General features: G+C 40.9%; 1 protein-coding gene across 4 annotated transcripts in view; it reads right to left on the reverse strand.

Annotated features, from left to right (window-relative positions):
- The window catches only part of LOC122560144 (zinc finger protein 704-like), a 112,617-nt gene that overhangs the window by 13,020 nt on the left and 79,083 nt on the right, over window positions 1-20,514 (reverse strand). For all 4 annotated transcript variants that reach the window (XM_087994869.1, XM_087994870.1, XM_087994868.1 and 1 more), the window contains exons 3-4: window positions 12,214-12,323; window positions 7,527-7,759 (exon numbers count right to left, since the gene is read on the reverse strand). In XM_087994869.1, coding sequence (XP_087850995.1) covers window positions 7,527-7,759; window positions 12,214-12,323 — 343 coding nt within the window. The remainder of the gene's footprint in view (window positions 1-7,526; window positions 7,760-12,213; window positions 12,324-20,514) is intronic.

The raw sequence follows: 20,514 nt of genomic DNA on the forward strand, positions 1-20,514 counted from the left end.
TAAGGTGGCAATCTCTAACTAGTTCTTAATTGGGAAGAGGATTCCCCAATTGCTCACATAGAGCAGTGAAGTCATACAGCATGGAAACAGGCCCAACTGGTCCATGCCGACCAGGGTTTCTAAACTGAACTAGTCCAATTTTCCTGCATTTGACCCACAGCCCTCTAAAGCTTTCCTATCCATGTACCCTTCTAACTGTCTTTTAAATGTTCTAATTGTACTCACCTCTACCACTTCCTCTGGCAGCTTGTTCCATTTACACACCACCCTCTGTGTGAAAAAGTTGCCCTTCAGGTCCTTTTTAATTCCTTCCCCTCTCACCCTAAACCTATACCCTCTAATTTTAGACTCTCCTACCCTCAGGAAAAGACCATGGCTATTCACCTTATATATGTACCTCATGATTTTATAAACCTCTATAAGGTCACCCCCTCAACCTACTATGCTCTAAGGAAGAAAATCCTAGCCTATCCAGACTTTCCTTATAACTCATACTTGCAAATTGTTTTTTGCATCCTTTCCAGCCTAATAACACCCTATATCAGAGTGACCAGAATTATATGCAGTACTTCAAACGTGGCCTTACCAATGTCTTGTACAGCTACAATATGGATCCCAACTCCTATACTCAATGCTATGATGAAGGTGAGCATACCAAACACCACCTTCACCATCATATTTACTTGTGACATTATTTTCAATGAACTGCTTAACTGCAACTCCAGATCTCTGTTTGACAATTCTCTCTGGAGCCGTATCGTTAACTATGCAAGTCCTGCCCTGGTTTGTCTTACCAAAATGCAACACTCCACTTGCCTTTCCTTGGCCCTCTTGCTCAGTTGATCAAGATCCTCTTCCATTGCCTTTACTGTCAAGTATAACATCAATTTTGGTGTCATCCACAAACTTACTAACTGTGTGCCCTATATTCTCGTCCAAATCATTTATATGTCTGAAAGTAGTGGACCCAACATCAATCCTTATGGCACACCGCTGATCACCGGCCTCTAGTCTGAATAACAACTCTCTACCACTACCATGTCGCCTGTCATCAAGCCAATTTTGTATCCAATTGGCTAGCTGTCCCTGGATCCCATGTGATCTAACTTTACTAATCAGTCTACCATATGGAATCTTGCCGAAGGTCTTCTGAAGTCCATGTAGACAATGTCGACTGCTCCGACTTCATCTATCGTCTTGGCCACAACTTCAAAAAACTTAGTCAAGTTTGTGAGACGCTATTTCCCATGCACAAAGCCGTGCTGACTATCTCTAATCAATCCTCCCCTTTCCAAATGCATGTTGCACAGAATAGGAACATGAAATGTAGAAGTGCAGAAAGAAGTATAGTTTTGAAGCTGTAGTTAACTACAGTTTGAGTCATTGAAAAGCATGTTGCCCTATAGGAAAATCCAGCCTGCATTTTGCAATACAACCACATGTTAACACAGCATCCAAGAAAACCCCAAAACTTTTCTGTTGTCCAATCAAAATAAAAGTTCGTGGACAATTCTGGAGCATCTTTGCAATTTTATTGAGAGGTTTGTCTCTATTGTGTCTGGTTTCCAATAAATACACAAAAATCAAGACTGAAATTTCATCAAGTTAAGTATCTTTTCTCCAACATGCCATAGTCTAAACTTAAGGCACGAATGCTTAAAATTCTTGATCTGCAGTGTTTTGACCACATGTATGTAAAACAAGCTAATATATACCTGAAAAATAGCAATGACTGTAAAAATGCAAAGTATTCAGACCTTCCCACTTTAGTTAAGTATTAATCTAGTTGACAAAAAAGCACTAGACGTCTCCTCCCATTGTCAATGAAACTAAATAGCTGGAAGGGATTTTAGTGAATATGAAAGACACACAAAAAAAACTCTGAAGTGAACAAGCCAGTTCAACAGCAGTAAGCCGTTTTGTGGTTGGTGGAGAAATTACATTGTTGGGGTAATTGCAAGTGCCAGCCATCTCACAACCCTCAAATTAGATTTTAAGTGAAGATATAAACAAACACAGCAAATGACACACATACACAAACAAGAGATAATTTAAGAGCAGCATGAGAGCTTTATGTAAAGGAATTATCCACGTTTATAAAAAAAATCTGTGCTATAAATTTGCATGGGTAGCTGTATAATAAAGAAGCACAAAATTCGAGTCACATTTTTCATTCACTGCAGAATTGTGTGTGGATTGCTTGAGAAGATATACCTGAAAAATAGACCCTTTAAGTAAGGATAATAGCTGAACTTCTGCAAATTTGCATTTCAATTTCTCAAAAATTAAAAACAAAAGAATCAAAAAATTAAGACTTTTATAAAAACTCTTGCTAAGAATCAAACAAAGTTTAACTGCATTTCCATTAATATGTTTAGGTGAGGTGTTTTCCCATAAAGGTAAAAACAATGACTTCAGATGCTGGAAATCAGAGTTCAGATTAGAGTGGTGCTGGAAAAGCACAGCAGTTCAGGCAGCATCCGAGGAGCAGTAAAATCGACATTTCGGGCAAAAGCCCTTCATCAGGAATACAGCACATAACGTAGATTTTGCGGGATTTTGTCACATGCATGACTGAAGAATGAATGTTTTGATAATATTTTACTGAACCAAAAAAATGAGTTGGTCTGAAATAGTTTGCAAATTCATTGGAGTTGACAATAGGTGTTACTCACTAGTGAGGGGATTTTGAAATAGATTGCATTGCTGGAACAAAATACACTGAAAACATTCTAACAAAGTTAACAGTGTAGTGTGGCAAGGACAAACAGCCTGCAACTGACATGATGTCTCAAACTTAACATTATGATTATAAAAGTGTTTTTGGGTTTTAATATTCTTTGCAGATATGTTTCATCATGTTGACACATATTTTATCATATTTTCAGTTTCCCAAACAACATAAACATAATTAATTCTATAAACTTTCTTCTAAGTTAATTTTTGTATATTTCTCACTTTCTCCTATTAATGATGTTTGTCAGCATAATTTCATTAGCTTTCTAAATCTACATTTAAAATGTGAAACTAAGAATTAAAAGGTTAATCTGAAGAAAACCTATAAAAACAGTTTCATAGAAACTGTACATAATAATTGGGGATTTCATTAAATCTGAGATAAGTCTTCAACCGAGCTTCATTGTTTAAAGTATTTCTTAGACTTTGATTCTCTGAACGATGTGTGTATCCTCACTCCTTAGCTGTACTCACTTCAAAATACAACCTTTCCAGGCATAACATTTAGAAATCCTGCACAAAAGCTATTTGGAACGGTGCAAGGTTCAGGTGACAATTCCCTGCTTCCTCTCTTCGCTGCACAATATCAGCTGACCTAACAGCCCAATCTTACTAACCTTTATGTCAGTTCACTCTACCATCACTCTATAACTTTCTCCTACGCTATATCTCAATATGTGCACCGTACTGTTTAATAATTGTGATTGATGCATATCTCATTCCTTTCCCACCAATTGTGCTGCACCAACAATTGCACAGTCTTCAGCTATTACCACCCTGTATTATCAGTGAATTTTCTCTCTCTCTAAACCTCTCATATGTTTCATTATCTATCTCTAACCTCACAATCTGCTAGCTTCCCATCGATTTTTTTCCACAGATGCTCCTCTATTTTAAAATATTTCACTATCCCCTGAAATGTTTTGGAATATTTTGCTATGTATCATATAACCGTAAATTGTTACTCAAGAATGACCGGAAGGAGCAGACAGAAACTAGCCAACTAATTGCAAAATCTCCCAAATGATCAAATGCGTGAAGCTTACAATGACAGTAATGACTACTTTATCTAAGATAAATGAAGCCCCTACTTCATGTGCATCACCTGCATGTAGTAACATAACAGTTATTACATAACTACTTATTACAATAACAAACACAGTCATGGGCTGTGCCCATGGGTCCTAGTATACCTGCCTAACGGAAACAATTTCCCAGCGTCCACCATTTCTAACCAACTATCTTGTAAGTTTCTATTAGATCTCCCCTCAACCTTCTAAACTCTAATGAATACAATCCCAGGATTCTCAGCTCATCATATGTCAGGTCTATCATTCCAGGGATCATCTGTGTGAATCCCCATTGGATACACTCCAGTGCCAGTATGTCTTTCCTGAGGTGTGGGGCCCAGAATTGGACACAATATTCCAAATGGGACCTAAGTAGAGCTTTATAAAGTCTCAGTAGCACATCGCTGCTTTTACATTCCAACCCTCGAGATAAATAACAACATTACATTTGCTTTCTTAACCAGTGACTCAACCTGCAAGTCAACCTTTAGAGAATCCTGGACTAGCACTCCCATATTCCTTTGTACTTTGGCTTTATGAATTTCTTCACCGTTTAGAAGATAGTCCATGCTCGTATTCTTTTTTCCAAGGTGCAAGATCTCGCATTTGCTCACATTGAATTTCATCAGCCATTTCCTGGACCACTCTCCCAAATGGCCTGTCTAAATCTTTCTGCAGCCTCTCCACCTCCTCAGAACTACCTTCCTGTCCACCTATCTTTGTAACATCGGTGAACTTCGCCAGAGTGCCCCCAGTCCTTCATCCAGATCATTAATATATAAAGTGAACAGCTGCAGCCCCAACACTGAACCCTGCGGGACACCACTTGTCACTGGCTGCCATTCTGAAAAAGAACCTTTTATCCCAACTCTCTGCCTTCTTGTCAGACAGCCAATCCCCAATCCATGCCAATAGCTTACCTCAAACACCATGGGCCCTCACTTTACTCAGCAGCCTCCCGTGAGGCACCTTATCAAAGGCCTTTTGGAAATCTAGGTAGATAACATCCACTTGATTTCCCTGGTCTAACCCACTTGTTACCTCTTCAAAGAATTCTAACAGGTTTATCAGGCAGAACCTTTCCTTACTAAATCCATGCTGACTTGTTCTAATCCGACCCTACACTTCCAAGAATTTAGAAATCTCATCCTTAGCGACAGATTCTAGAATTTTACCAACAATCGAGGTTAGGCTAAACAGCCTATAGTTTTCCATCTTTTGTCTTGATCCTTTCTTGAACAAGGGGGTTACAACAGCGATTTTCTAACCATCTGGGACTTTCCCTGGCTCCAATGATTTTTGAAAGATTACAACCAATGCCTCCGCTATTTCCTTAGCCACCTCCCTCAGAACTCCAGGATGTAGCCCATCGGGGCCAGGAGGTTTATCGGTTTTTACACCTTTTAGCTTTTCTAGCACTTTCTCTTTTGTAATGGCTACTATACTCAACTCTGCCCCTTGACTCTCCTTAATTGTTGGGATATTACTCATGTCTTCCACTGTGAAGACTGACACAAAGTATTTGTTAAGTTCTTCAGCTATTTCCTTATCTCCCAACATGAGCCTTCCTGCATCAATTTGGAGGAGCCCAATTTCTATTTTTGCCTCTCATTTGTTTCTTATGTATTGAAAGAAACTTCTACTTTCATTTCTAATATTACTGGCTAGCTTACTTTCATATTTGATCCTCTCCTTCCTTATTTCTCTCTTTGTTATACTCTGTTTACTTTTGAAGTCTTCCCAATCTTCTGATTTCCCAGTGCTCTTGATTTCCTTTGTCAGCCATAACCCCACCCCCCCACCCCACCACCACCAACACAGACCAGATAATTTTTCTTTTCTTCGGGATGAACCTCTGTACTGTGTCCTCAATTACACCCAGAAACTGCTGCCATTGTTGCTCTACTGTTTTCCCCACTAGGCTCTGCTTCCAGTCGATTTTCGACAGTTCTTCTTTCATGCCCCTGTAATTACCTTTATTTAACTGTAACACCATTATATCCGATTTTGCCTTCTCTCTTTCGAAATGTAGACTGAACTCTATCATATTATGATCGCTGCCTCCGAAGTGTTCCCTTACTTTAAGATCTTTTATAGTCTGGCCAAGTGGATATAAAATATGGGCAGGCATGTGGCTGATGAAATTTAATGCATAAAAGTGTGAAGTGACACATTTTGGTACATATAAAATGGAGAGGTGCTAAGCAAAATATACAATACTGAAGTGGGTGAGGCAACAGAGGGGCCTGTGAGCAAACATGTACAAAGTCCAGAATAGCCTGATCCCTTGTGGGCACCATCACAAGCTGTTCCAAAAAGCCATCCTGTAAGCATTCCATTAATTCTTTCTTTGGATCCACTGGATCAACATTATTCACCCAATCAATTTGCATATTGAAGTCCTCCATGATCTCTGTGACCTTGCCTTTCTGACATGCCCTCTTTCCTGGTACATCCATTATGGTTTTTTTGCCTTTGTGGTACCTCAACTCCACCCAAACATCATTTAATTAGATTTATGTTTTTGTTGCAACACTAATTATGTCGATGTGTATACTTAATTTTGTTACAGAAGTACTTTTGTTTCTTTGCTTTCAGGTAACTGTAAAGTTATCATTTAATTAGATTTAATTTCATTCTTAACTAACAGGACAACCCCGGCCCCACTGCTCACCTCCCTGTCTTTTTGATAAGCTGTAAATTCTTGGATGTTTAGCTGCTAGTCCTGAACGCCCTGCAACCACATCTCTGTGATGCCTACCACATCATAATCATTCACGATGATTTCTCCTGTTAATTCATCTACTTTGTTACAAATACTACGTGCATTCAGGTAAAGCGCCTTAATGCTAATTTTCTTATCCTCAATTTCTATACCTAGGTTATCCTTCCTTTTTGCTTCATCCCTAATCTGCCTTGAACTTAAACCCAGCACACATGCTAACCTGCTGCTTATCTTTCTAATTGATTCCATACTCACTGTTGCTTTCCCTTTCCCTTCCCTCCCGACTCACCAGTTTAAAGTCCTAGTGACCACCCTATTTATTCTTTTCGCCAGAACACAGTTTCCGGATCGGTTCAGGTGGAGACAGATCGATACAGATCACCCTGGTTTCAAAACTAATATCCCATGAAATGGAATCCCTCTTTCCCACACCAAACCCATGTAATTGATCTATTCCTAATAAGCACAGCTCTCCTATATTGCATGTTGTTGATTACTTCAAATGCTGACCTGAATAAGAGGAAGGAAATTTTTTTCTACCTTGACGAATTTAAAAAAAAAATGAATGGCTGTAGGCATCCCTGACTGGTCCAGCATCTATTGCCTGTCCCTAGTTGCCATTGAGAAGGTGGTGGTGAGCTGTCTTCTTAAACTGCTGCAGTCCGTGTGCTGTACGTTAATTCACAATACCCTTAGGAAGGGAATTGAGTTTGTGAGGAAGAAGAATCTCACCCAGTAGTTTGAGTAAACTTTGCACATTACCAGTGTTGCAAAGGCAATTATTAGAGAAAAGGAGGGAAAGAAAGTTTTAAAAAGCAAAGTTTAGCGTTTGTAATTTTCGTATCAAGTCAATTAGCAAAATGCATATGGGTATTGAGTTATCTGTGTAAAACTTAAATGGTACATTAGAATAGCAATTTACAGAGGAAGTAAGTGATATCCGAGTTACAAAATCAAATCACTGATCAGGTCCAGTTCTGAAATAAAACTCTAACCTTTCTTTTTCTGGGAGCAGGCTCTTCAAACAGGAAGTGAGATGCCTCTGGTTCATCAATACCATCATCTGATTGTCCAGATAATGGCTTGGAGCTATCAGCTGGCAATGGTGGCGATGGTGTGGATGGGTTGGAGTGGTCACTCGGAATGTCCCAACTCCAATTCCCACTGGTAGTGCTGCTGCCATAGCTGGCTGACAAAGTTGGCCCCTCCTTTGACACTTTACAGTTATCTGAAAGCAAAGAAACACAAGTACTTCTATAACAAAATAAGTATAGACATTAACATAATTAGTGCAACAAAAACGTAAATACAAAATATATAAATAAGTATTTTGAAAATCATATGCAATATTGGCCAGACTGTATACCTTAAAGAAATTAAAATAATTACTGCAAATGTTTGTACTGCAGCCCATGTAGACAAACCATCTCTTCCTAATGTTTAGCTGGTTGAATTTGCTTCCTCAGAGAGTAATGGTGGCTGTGTCATTGAACATAATCAAAGTGGCATTGGACTGATTATTGGTAAACCAAGGCTATGCGGCATGACGCAAGCAGACAGCAAGGTGCAATTGGAGCTGCATTTGCATCAGCCCTAATCTCAGCAAATGGTGAACTCAGGGGCCAAATGGCCTATTTTATATGCATTTCCATTAGAAAAGTCAAAAAATATTGTGATAGTCTTTCCTTCCCATATAGGAATTTGCCAAATGGTAGGTTGGCAGCAAAGACCAGAAATTCATTGGTCTGGTTTGGAAAATTCCCCTATCCATGTGGCAATAAAATATCAGGAAATAATTGGTGTTTATGATACATACTTAATACCAACCCTCTGTACAACAGGTAAGAGATATTGCTAACTCAAACTAATGGTTGCTAACAAAGCAAACTGCAAAAATAATAATATTGCTGCAAGATATTTCAAAATCTAATTGAACTGTAGGACAGGAGGCACAGTATTAGATTGACAACAATAGAAAAACAGATTGTCAAAGTAAGTGTACAGAATCATTGTGTAAACAAAGCTACAAGAGAATGAGAAGGCAAGGAGGGAAAAAAATACGTTTGTATAGTGCCGTTCATGGGTAGGATGTTTCAAAGAGCTGGATTGTCAATTTAATACTTACAGTGGTCACTGTTATTGTTAATGGAAATGCAACCTGTTTGCAAACAGCAAGCTCCAATAAACTACAACTGGACAATGACCAATTGGACAAAGGTTTATTCTTTGATGTTGATTGGGGATTAATTGTGGCTCGGACTCCAAGGATAATTTCCCTGGTGGTCTTCAAATAGGGTCATGTGATCTTTTATGCCATCTGAGAAGGCATATAGGGCCTCAGTTGAAGTTTGGGGGAAGCTTACAAATAGTTATAAATCATTGGAAAATTGTTCTGTAACTTTGAATGGAAGAAGGTGAGAGATATATTTCCTGACAGACACTGGCCTTATACAAACTTCACCATATTTATCTAATTCTGCTCTGTGTACTTTAATTACAGAGGTTAACCTGGTTACTTTGAATGGGTTAGTGAAAGTGGCACATGGAAGAACTTAACAGAAGCATGTTAAATTAATCAGACCACAAACAGCTAGAGTTGAAAAGTATATTCTATCATACTTTATACATTTCCTTTTTTCACTTAAGCTTGGATTTCAATTTTACACATTAGATCATAGAGATATACAGCACAGAAATAGACCCTTCAGTCTAAACTTGTTCATGCCAACCAGATATCCTAAATTAATCTAGTTCCATTTGCCAGCACTTGGCCCACATCCCTCTCTAAACTCTTCCTATTCACATAGCCATCCAGATGCCTTTTAAATGTTATAATTGTACCAGCCTCCACCACTTCTTCTGGCAGCTTATTCCATACATGTACCACCCTCTGTGAGAAAAAGTTGCCCCTTAGGACCCTTTTACATTTTTTCCCCTCTCACCCTAAACCTATGCTCTTTAGTTCTGGACTCTCCCACCCCAGGGAAAAGAGACCTGTCTATTTACCCTATCCATGCCCCTCGTGATTTTATAAACCTCTATAAGGTCACCCCTCAGCCTTTGAACCTCCAGGGGAAACAATCCCAGTCTAGTCAGCCTCTCCCTATAGCTCAAACCCTCAAATCTCTCAATATCCTTGTAAAACTTTTCTAAACCCTTCCAAGTTTCACAACATCTTTCCGATAGGAGGGAGACCAGAATTGCAGGCAATATTCCAAAAGTGGCCTAACCAATGTCCTGTACAGCCCTAACATGACTTCCCAACTCCTATACTCAGTAGTCTGACCAATAAAGGAAAGCATACCGAATGCCTTCTTCACTATCCTATCGACCTGAGATTCCACTTTCAAGGAACAATGAAACTGCACTCCAAGGTCTCTTTGTTCAGCAACACTCCCCAGGACCTTACCACTAAGTGTATAAAGTCCTGCCCTGATTTGCCTTTCTAAAATGCAGCATCTCATTTATCTAAATTAAACTCAATCTGCTATTCCTCAGCCCATTGGCCCATCTGATCAAGGTCCCATTGTACCCTGAGGTAACCTTCTTCCCTGTCCACTACACCTCCAATTTTGGTGTCATCTGCACACTTACTAACCATACCTCCTATGTTCACATCCAAATCATTTATATAAATAACGAAAAGCAGTGGACCCAGCACCGATCCTTGTGGCACTCCACTGATCACAGGCCTCCAGTCTGAAAAGTAAAGCAAACCCCCCCCCCCCCCCCCACCACCCTGTCTTCTACCTTTGAACCAGTTCTGTATCCAAACGGCTAGTTCTCCCTGTATTCCATGTGATTTAATCTTGCTAACCAGTCTCCTGTGGGGAACCTTGTTGAATGCCTTACTGAAGTCCATATCGATCACATCTACTGCTCTGCCCTCATCAATCCTCTTTGTTACTTCTTTAAAAAAAACTCAATCAAGTTTGTGAGACATGATTTCCCACGCACAAAGCCATGTTGACTATCCCTAATCAGCCCTTGCCTTCCTAAATATATGTAAATCCTGTCCCTCAGGACTTTCTCCAACAACTTGCCCACCACCGACGTCAGGCTCACCGGTCTATAGTTCCCTGGTTGGCCTTACCACCCTTCTTAAACGGTGGCACCACGTCAGCCAACCTCCAGTCTCCTGGCACCTCACCTGTGACCATCAATGATACAAATATCTCAGTAAGAGGCCCAGCAATCACTTTCCTAGCTTCCTACAGAGTTTTACTGTACACCTGATCAGGTCCTGTGGATTTATCTATCTTTATGCGTTTTAAGACATGCAGCACCTCCTCTTCTGTAATCTGGACATTTTTCAAGATGTCATCATCTATTTCCCCACATTCTATATTTTCCATGTCCTTCTCCATAGTAAACACTGATGCAAAATATTCATTTCATATCTCCCTAATCTCCTGTGGTTCCACACATAGGCCGCCTTGCTGATCTTTGAGGGGCCCTATTCTTTCCCTAGTTACTCTTTTGTCCTTAATGTATTTACAAAATCCCTTTGGATTCTCCTCAGTTTGCCAAAGCTATCTCATGTCCCCTTATTGCCCTCTTGATTTCCCTCTTAAGTATACTCCTACTGCCTTTATACTTTAAGGATTCATTCAATCTCTGCTGTCTATACCGGACATATGATTCCTTCTTTGTCTTGACCGAAACCTCAATTTCTCTAGTCATCCAGCATTCCCTACACCTGCCAGCCTTGTCTTTCACCCTAACAGGTACATAGTGTCTCTGGACTCTTGCTATCTCATTTTTGAAGGCTTCCCATTTTCCAGCTGCTCTTTACCTGTGAATGTTTGCCCTCAATCAACTTTTGAACGTTTTTGTCTAATACCGTCAAAATTGGCCTTCCTCCAGTTTAGAGCTTCAACTTAAGATTCAGTCTATCCTTTTCCATCATTAACATTTTCATGAAGAGATTATCTTTAGACAAAACTCAGCATTTCCCTTAAGTACCTCACAGTATCTTGCCTACAGGTACAGATCAAAGCAATGACACATATCATTGAAATGTTTTCCTCTGGCAACTTTCACATAGATAAGAATAAACTTCCAAAACTGCATGAGTGTTTCAATATTATCAATGACCCTGACAAAATTAAAGGTAGAATTGACTTTAATTGCCAGTCTTAAACTTCTAGAGATGACATCATCATCTTAAACATTGCAAATGGCAGCTGATTCTGTGAAGAAGAATGCGGGGAGGGGGGAGGAGAGAGAGAGAGAGAGAGAGAGAGAGAGAGAGAGAGAGAGAGATCAATGTTTCTTAACCTTTCAACTGCTTTTGCTTCCTATAAAGTTCCTCCAAACACCGTCATTTTTAAGGATGTTTCCTCAGAAACAACTCTGTGGCACAATCCATCATTTTGTTAATGAATGGAGGCCAATGAATGAACGCCAAATTTCAACTTGTCATGTTCCCAATGCCCCATTGCAATCCGTAGAAACTGTCCCTAAGGGGAAGCATTTCGTCTCAGGAGAGACCTTGTTCCTGTGAAATCTGCATTCACTGTAAGAAAACTGGTCAGGACAAGAACTCATCGTAGCACCAAGAGCATATCAGTATGCTGTGTTAGCAAAATTATTTACTACGAAATAATGTTACAGTGTGTGCAATGTTAGGAAAATCTCCAATGTGGCATAAAAAGACAATCGAAGTTTCAAAGCCTATACCTAATGTGTGTGTTCCGGAGGGTGGACTGCGCACCAGTGGACTGGTGGAGAGACTGGTCAAAACTGCAGCTGCCATAACTTCATCCATGTCAGCTTCTTCTGAAGGCTTCCTGTAAAAAACATGAATTACACTGTAAATAAAACTGTTTAAAACTACAACAAACTAAAAAAATAAACTTTTCAGTGGTTAAGCAAGTTTACAATGCAAACAGCATTGTCACTTTATATTCACATTCATTTTATTTACTGTGCAGAGGATGTGCGCAAATAAAAACGTGATGTAAAAAACATTTTAAAAACTTTTGTTCACTATAATAAATGGTTGTTCTTATAGTATCATCTACAGTACTCATTTCAAAAACAGATATTTTAAAAGGGCTGTATGTAGAACCAAAAGTAAGAGCACATTTTGAAATTTGTTCTCTTGTTGTTACATGAATTTCATATCCTTATTATATTATCTAGTGTTGAATAACCACCAGTTTACTCCTACTCTGTGGACTGTACAGACTGCGAACTGGTGCTTCCTCTATAATTTTGATCATTTCCCGCAGCCGCTTATATAATTACAGAACTGTGAACAGAAGTGCCATGGACAGCAATGCTCTGATGCTTTTCTGAGAAAACCAAAGTGCCCAAACTGTGCAAGGTGTGCATTTGGCCACAAATAATTCATACTGTTTTCTAGTTTTACAGCTCATATTTGCAACTAGAGATAAAACATACAACAGTTGTGCTAATTCAAGTCCTGGTAGAAATTCAGGTGTTTAACCAAAAGAAACACTTTTCCACTCTTGGGCTTCTTGTGTCGGTTCTCCATGTGCCAAACTGAAATTTGACTGCTTTGATTTCAATGTTATAATTCACATTTTAAGAGAAAGATTGGCGCACCGAGTTTACAGTCACACTAACAATCATACCTTGGACTGTATAGAGGAAACACTAACCAATCACTTCATCTTGAAGAATGAATACAAACATCAATTGTACCCCTACAGCGAGGGTTCACTGCCAATGACTGAAATCCTCCAATATGTAATGGTGAATTCCCTCATTTTGGTGAGATGTGATTAATGAGACCTTCATGCAGGCAGAACCAGAAGAAAAGTGGGCAAAAATTAAACTGGGCAAGCCTCAGAGCAGAACATTTATCTTTAAATGCTGTATATATCAAATTTTAGGCTTAATGTTTGCAAAAAGTGTCTCACCCATGACATCCCAGCCTAGGAAAACATAGGAGAAAAGGGAAACAAATTGTTTCGTTGGGATGACTTTTTTTAAAAAAAGTGATAGATTATAGGACACTGTCTTTTGGTTAAAAAGGATGCTAAAAGGCGAAAGCAAAAGTGAGCAAGAAAGAAGGCATGGCAAGCAAGAACATTACTTTTTCAATGTAAAGGCATTTATAATGGAATTTTGTGGTACAGAATTATTACTGTAATTAAAAATTACATAGACATTGAAAGAATTGTGACATTCAAGTAACTTTATTATGGTGCATGAACTAGTAACTTCAAATATTTATGCCAGGGAGATAGGAAATATTCCCAGAATCTGCCACCTACAATGTGAGGGTCAAAAAGGCCTTTACCATTTTCTGAAATGTCCCATTTGTATCCTAAGCAAAAATATATTCAAGCAGAAGAAACACCATGAGCCTGAATGAATTTCCAAGGCACAGTCATCAATGATAAGCCCCAAAGCACAGATTTTCCCCATGATACCTGTATTTTGTCTGAAGATTAATGCCACCTTTGCACAAATACAATTATATTTTTCTGGGTCTTGTGCCAAAGACAATATAGATTATGCTATACATGCACTTCATATGGTCCAAACTAAACCCTCAAATCCTCAAACTAAACTGCACTTATACTGTACTAGCTATGTGAAGATGTTTCCACATTTCACTAATTCAAACTTGTGTAATGAAAATTTACAGTCCATTCTGACTGCAGAGTGCAGTGGGCATGCTTTGAGAGGAGTAGAGAGTGTGGTGCTGAGAAAGCACAGCAGGTCAGGCAGCATCTGAGGAGGAGAATCAGACTTTTGCCTGAAACATCGATTCTCCTGCTCCTTGGATGCTGCCTGACCTGCTGTGCTTTTCCAGCACCACGCTCTTGACTCTGATCTCCAGCATCTGCAAGTCCTCACTTTCGCCTGTGCTTTGTAGTGGTACAAAACTGAACTTTGAACTTGGATTCAGGTTGCACGTGGAACATAATGACTATGCATTCAGAAACAGGAGCAAACCAGCCATGTAAGAGTGTGTCAGAGTCTGGGAATTCTGCAGAGAACTTCTGAGTCCTTAAAGCCAATCTGCCATCAACAAAACTACAAATCAGAAATGTGATGGAAAACTCACCATTTGCCTGGATGGGTGCAGCTCTGAAAACACTCAAAAAGCTCAACACAATTCAGGAAAAAATAGTTTGTATGATTGGCACCCCATTCACCACCTTGAACATCCACTCTTCCCACCCTTCAGGACTGTGGCAGAGTTGTACACCATTTACAAAATTCTGTGAAAAAACTCGTTCAGGATCCTTTGACAAGATCTTCCAAATCTGTGACTTCTCTCATCCAGTAGGACGAGGGCACAGACGTATGGGAATAATCACTTGCTGCAAATTCCTCTTCAAGCCATACAGAATCCTAATTTGGAACAATATCACAATTCTTTTGAGTGTTGTTGGGTCAAAATTCTGAAACCCCTTTCCCTCATAACCCTGTGGGGGTGTACCCAGACTGCAGGGTTTCATGGAGGCCTCTTAAGGGCCCCCAAGAAATGGGGTAAATATCTACTGCTTTTGTTAGCAATGCTCACATCCCATAAATAAAATAACGGAACACCAGAAGCAGCCTTTCCCTCAACCACCTGCTTCTCAACAGTACATGAGAAAAGAACTCCAAGCTCTAGCTCACAAAGTAATAATATCCTCAACATAGGTTCTACAGACAGAGGAGTGGCTTTCCTGAATACGACTGGGCACCAGTACCTCAAGGGGGCTCAAGTTGTCGCTAGCATTCTCAGTCTCGTTTCAAGTGAATTGGCATTAGCAATCAGGTTCATCAGTGTTGAATGCCCTCAGCTCGAGAGAGAGAAAGAGAGAGAGAGAAACTGACAGAGCAGTGAACCTGCACAGTTACTGCCTTTGCTGTTTGAATTCATGTATTGTTGGACACCAGAGTGCATCTGGGAAAATTAACAAACAGCAAAGTTCACAACTAATCTTGGAGGAACCTGTTTGGGAGAGGTCACAGCACAGACACAGAAATGAATATTTAAGCCTGGCCTTACAGCAAGTCTACAGTATTGAGTAGAGTGGGTTCTTTCTTGATTATATGTTTTATTGAGATATGTCTCTTGATTAAACTTAAAACATAAGTCATAAGTATTAATTTAACCTGGAGCAGTGTTTTGTAGAGGAACAAGACAATGCTATTTTCTGGGAGTGTAGATTGTGAAGAAGCAAAAATGGCCCTTAGTAGAGTGATGTGCTCTTCTTGTTGGATGTGGGAGTTTAGGGAGAGTTTACGGGTTACTGAGGATTATATCTACAATAAATGCTGTTGGTTGCGAATCCTATCAGATCGAATGGTTCGGTTAGAGAGACAGTTAGAGGCAATGAGGAATTTACAAGAGCAAGGGGATGTGATGGGTGGCAGTTTTAGGAAGGGGAAATCTCAGATACAGTCACATAGATGGGTTAACCAGGAAAGGTAAGAAAGGTAGGTAGTTAATGCAGGAGTCTTCTGTGGCTATCCCCATTTCAAACAAGCTTGCTGTTTTGGAAAATGATGGATTCTCACGAACAGCCAAGTTTCTGGTATTGAGACGGACTCTAATGCAGCGAGGGGTACGTCGGGTTCCAAGTGATCGACTGTGTTAGGGGACTGTCTAGTCTGAGGTACAGACAGATGTTTCTGTGGCCAGCAGCGAAAAATCAGAATGCCATGTTGCTTCCCTGGTGCCAGGATCAAGGATGTCTCAGAGAGGATGCAGAATGTTCTCAAGGGGGAGAGGGGTTAGCAGGAGGTCATTGTACGCATTGGAACCAATGACATAGGAAGGGAAAAGGTTGAGATTCTGAAGGGAGATTACAAAGAGTTAGGCAGGAATTTATAAAGGAGATCCTCGAGAGTAGTAATATCTGGATTATTCCCACTGCTTTGAGCTAGTGAGGTCAGGAAGAGGAGGTAAGAGCAAATGAATGAATGACTAAGGAGCTGGTGTATGAGAGAAGGGTTCACATTTTTAGATCATTGGAATCTCTTTTGGGGTAGAAATGACTTGTACAAGAAGGATGGATTGCACCAACCTTCCTATGTCGTTGGTTCCAATGCGTACGATGACCTCCTGCTGGCCCCTCTCCCCCTTGAGAACATTCTATACCCTCTCAGAGACATCCTTGATCCTGGCACCAGGGAAACTACACACCATTCTGATATTTAGCTAAATTGGAAGGGGACTAATATATTGACAGGGAGATTTGCTAGAGCTGCTTGGGAGGATTTAAATTAGTAAGGTGGGGGATGGGATCCAGGGAGATAGCGAGGAAAGAGATCAATCAGAGACTGGTACAGTTGAGAACAGAAGCAAGTCAGACAGGGCAGGCAGGGACAAAGCAGAGAACAAGGTAGGACTGATAAATTAAACTGCAATTATTTCAATACAAGGGGCCTAACAGGGAAGGCAGATGAACTCAGGGCATGGTTAGGAACATGGGACTGGGATATCACAGCAATTTCAGAAACATGGCTCAGGGATGGACTGGACTGGCAGCTTAATGTTCCAGGATACAAATGCTACAGGAAGGACAGAAAGGGAGGTTTGGGGGGGGGGGGGGGGGGAGTGGCGTTTTTGATAAGGGATAGCATTACAGCTGTACCGAGGGAGGATATTCCCAGAAATACATCCAGGGAAGTTATTTGGGTGTAACTGAGAAATAAGAAAGGGATGATCACCTAAATGGGATTGTATTATAGACACCCTAACAGCCGGAAACTGAGAAACAAATTTGTAAGGAGATCCAACTCGTCCATGCCGACCAGATATCCTAACCTAATCTAGTCCCACTTGCCAGCACCCAGCCCCTATCCCTCTAAACCCTTCCTATTCATGTACCCATCCAGATGTATTTTTTAAAATGTTGCAATTGTACTAGTCTCCACCAATGCCTCTGGCAGCTCATTCCATACACGTACCACTCTCTGCGTGAAAAAGTTGCCCCTTAGGTCTCTTTTATATCTTTCCCCTCTCACTCTAAACTTATGCCCTCCAGTTCTGGACTCCCCCACCCCAGAGAAAAAAAACTTTGTCTATTTATCCTATCCATGCCCCTCATGATTTCATAAACTTCAATAAGGTCACCCCTCAGCCTCCGGCGTTCCAGGGAAAACAGCACTAGCCTATTCAATCTCTCCTGATATCTCAAATCCTCCAACCCTGGCAAAATCCTTGCAAATCTTTTCTGAACCCATCTGCAGTACTCACTTTTGCCCATTCAACCTCTCGAGCCTGCTGTGCCATTCATTATGATCACAGCTAATCATCGCTAATCCCACCCTGCCTCCATATCCCTTGATACTTTTGGCTGAAAGAGCTTTGTCTATCTCCCTCTTGCACAACCCAGTGCAGCACCTAAGACTGGTGCTGCAGCAGTGAGAATGTAATTCAAGGGGAAAAGCAACAGAAGCAAGAATAAGAATCTGGTGCTATAAGTGGATCTGCAGCTACTCACTTAGAAGTGCCACAGATGTTCAGGACAGACCCATTCGGTTAATCTCAGACAGTGACAGCCATCTGGTTCACCAATGCTGAACCTACTATGCCCAGCCAAAAGCAGTCCCAACATTCTACCCCTCTCACTGGTATCGACTGTTCAGCTACTATTCTGGTTGTTCCACTTTTCTCAAGGCTGGAAGCCAGAGTCCAAGTGAATACTGGCTCTCTACCTCCACACAAAGAAAGCTCACTACTTCAAACTCTAATCAGCTCGTTGACAGGTGAGAGAAATCTCAATCAACATTGTGTCAACATGAATGAATGTTGTGTGCCATATGACTGTGATGTCTGTCCCTAGTTAATGGGACATACTCAACTTGTCAGTGTTCATGGACAGTAATACTTCTGATCCAAGGCCACCATGGCCTCATCCAACAGTTGCTGTAATGATTGGACAGTCAGCCCTCTGACTTTCACTGCTAAAATCCATAGAATCCCTGGTGTGGAAACAGGCCATTCAGCCCAACAAGTCCATACTGACCCACCAAAGAGCATCTCACCCCTACCCTATCGCTGTAACCCTGAATTCCCCGTGGCTAATGCACCTAAACTACAAATCCCAGAACACTATGGGTAATTTAGCATGGCCAGTCCACCAACCTGCACATCTTTGGACTGTGGGAGGAAACCAGAGCACACAGTGGAAACCCACGCCGACACAGGGAGAATGTGCAAACTCCACGCAGTTACCCGAGGGTGGAATCAAACCCGGGTCCCTGGCGTTGCGAGGCTGCAGTGCTAACCACTGAGCCACGGTGCTGTTGTGCCTGACAATAAACAGTAATTATGGGTGTGAAAAGTATTGAGAGAATGGAAGAACAATGTTTGTGGATGATCGTTGAGAGGATTAGTGTGATATAGTGGAGGCAATGGCCCGTTGGTATTATCACTGAACTGTTCATCCAAAAACCCAAATAATGGCCAGCGAAGCTCACATTCCGTGAATGAATTTTTTTAAAAAATGGCTATAAAGACAAGAGGGATTGTCAGAAGGGAATGTGTAGGGGTGCCTCGAATCAAACGTACCAGGTATAACAGCAACGTTTGGTATTCTGGAGGAGTGGTCTGCTGTGGAAGTCAGAATGTAGGAATTGTGACATACCACTCACCCAATAGCTACAGCACAGGAGGAAGTCACTTGGCTCACTGCCTCTGTGCCGGGACACAAGCAATTCATCTTCTGCCATTCTCCCATCTCTTACCCATAACCTTGCAGATTCATTTACAGATAAATAGCCCAATACCCTCAAGTTTCTCAAGGGAACCTGTTTCCAACACGCTGTCAGGCACTGCACTTCAGATCTTAATCACTTGCTGAATGAAAAATCTCTTACGTCCTTATTGTTCTCTTGCCAAATATATTAAATCAGTGTTCTCTCATTCCTGACCCTCTCACCATTGGAACTGTTTTCACAAAGTAGCCTTTCTAGATCCTTTATAGTTTGAATACCTCTATCAAATCTTGTCTTAACCTTCTCTTCAAAACAAACAGTCCCAATTTCACCAATCTATGTCATGTGCCTGAACTCCCTCACTTTGGAACAATTCTCATAAATCAATGATCTAGTCTTCCTGATGCTTTTATATCTGTTCTAAAGTGTGGCACCCAGAACGGACACAATACTCATCTCTAGCCGAACTAATGTTTTACACATATTTAACATAACTTCTTTGATCTTGTACTCCATGCTGCATTACTTTTCTTGCCATGGAGAAGACTATTAAACCTCTTGCAATACTGTAAGCATGCAAGTACAGCAGGTAGTGAAGAAGGCTAATAGCATGCTGGCCTTCATAACAAGAGGGATTGAGTATAGAAGCAAAGAGGTTCTTCTGCAGCTGTACAGGGCCCTGGTGAGACCACACCTGGAGTATTGTGTGCAGTTCTGGTCTCCAAATTTGAGGAAAGACATTCTGGCTATTGAGGGAGTGCAGCGTAGGTTCACAAGGTCAATTCCTGGAATGGCGGGACTACCTTACGCTGAAAGACTGGAGCGACTGGACTTGTATACCCTTGAGTTTAGAAGACTGAGAGGGGATCTGATTGAGACATATAAGATTATTAAAGGATTGGACACTCTGGAGGCAGGAAACATGTTTCCTCTGATGGGTGAGTGCCGAACCAGAGGATACAGCTTAAAAATACAGGGTAGACCATTTAGGACAGAGACGAGGAGAAACTTCTTCACCCAGAGAGTGTGGCTGTGTGGAATGCTCTCTGGGCTCCAGGCCCAGTCTCTGGATTCATTTAAGAAAGAGTTGGATGGAGCTCTCAAGGATAGTGGAATCAAGGGTTATAGAGATAAGGCAGGAACAGGATACTGATTAAGGATGATCAGCCATGATCATATTGAATGGTGGTGCAGGCTCGAAGGGCAGAATGGCCGATTCTTGCACCTATTGTCTACTGTACGAAGATGCAAGGTCCCAAACTCTGGCTGTTCACCTCCTTGGTGACACTAGCTTGGTTTCCAAGTCTGGCTATGTCTGTCCTTCAAATGTGAAAGGAATCA

This window comes from Chiloscyllium plagiosum, unplaced genomic scaffold (genome assembly GCF_037043375.1).
Source record: "Chiloscyllium plagiosum isolate Xiang-an unplaced genomic scaffold, Cpla_swu_hap1 HiC_scaffold_15, whole genome shotgun sequence".
NCBI lineage: Eukaryota > Metazoa > Chordata > Chondrichthyes > Orectolobiformes > Hemiscylliidae > Chiloscyllium > Chiloscyllium plagiosum.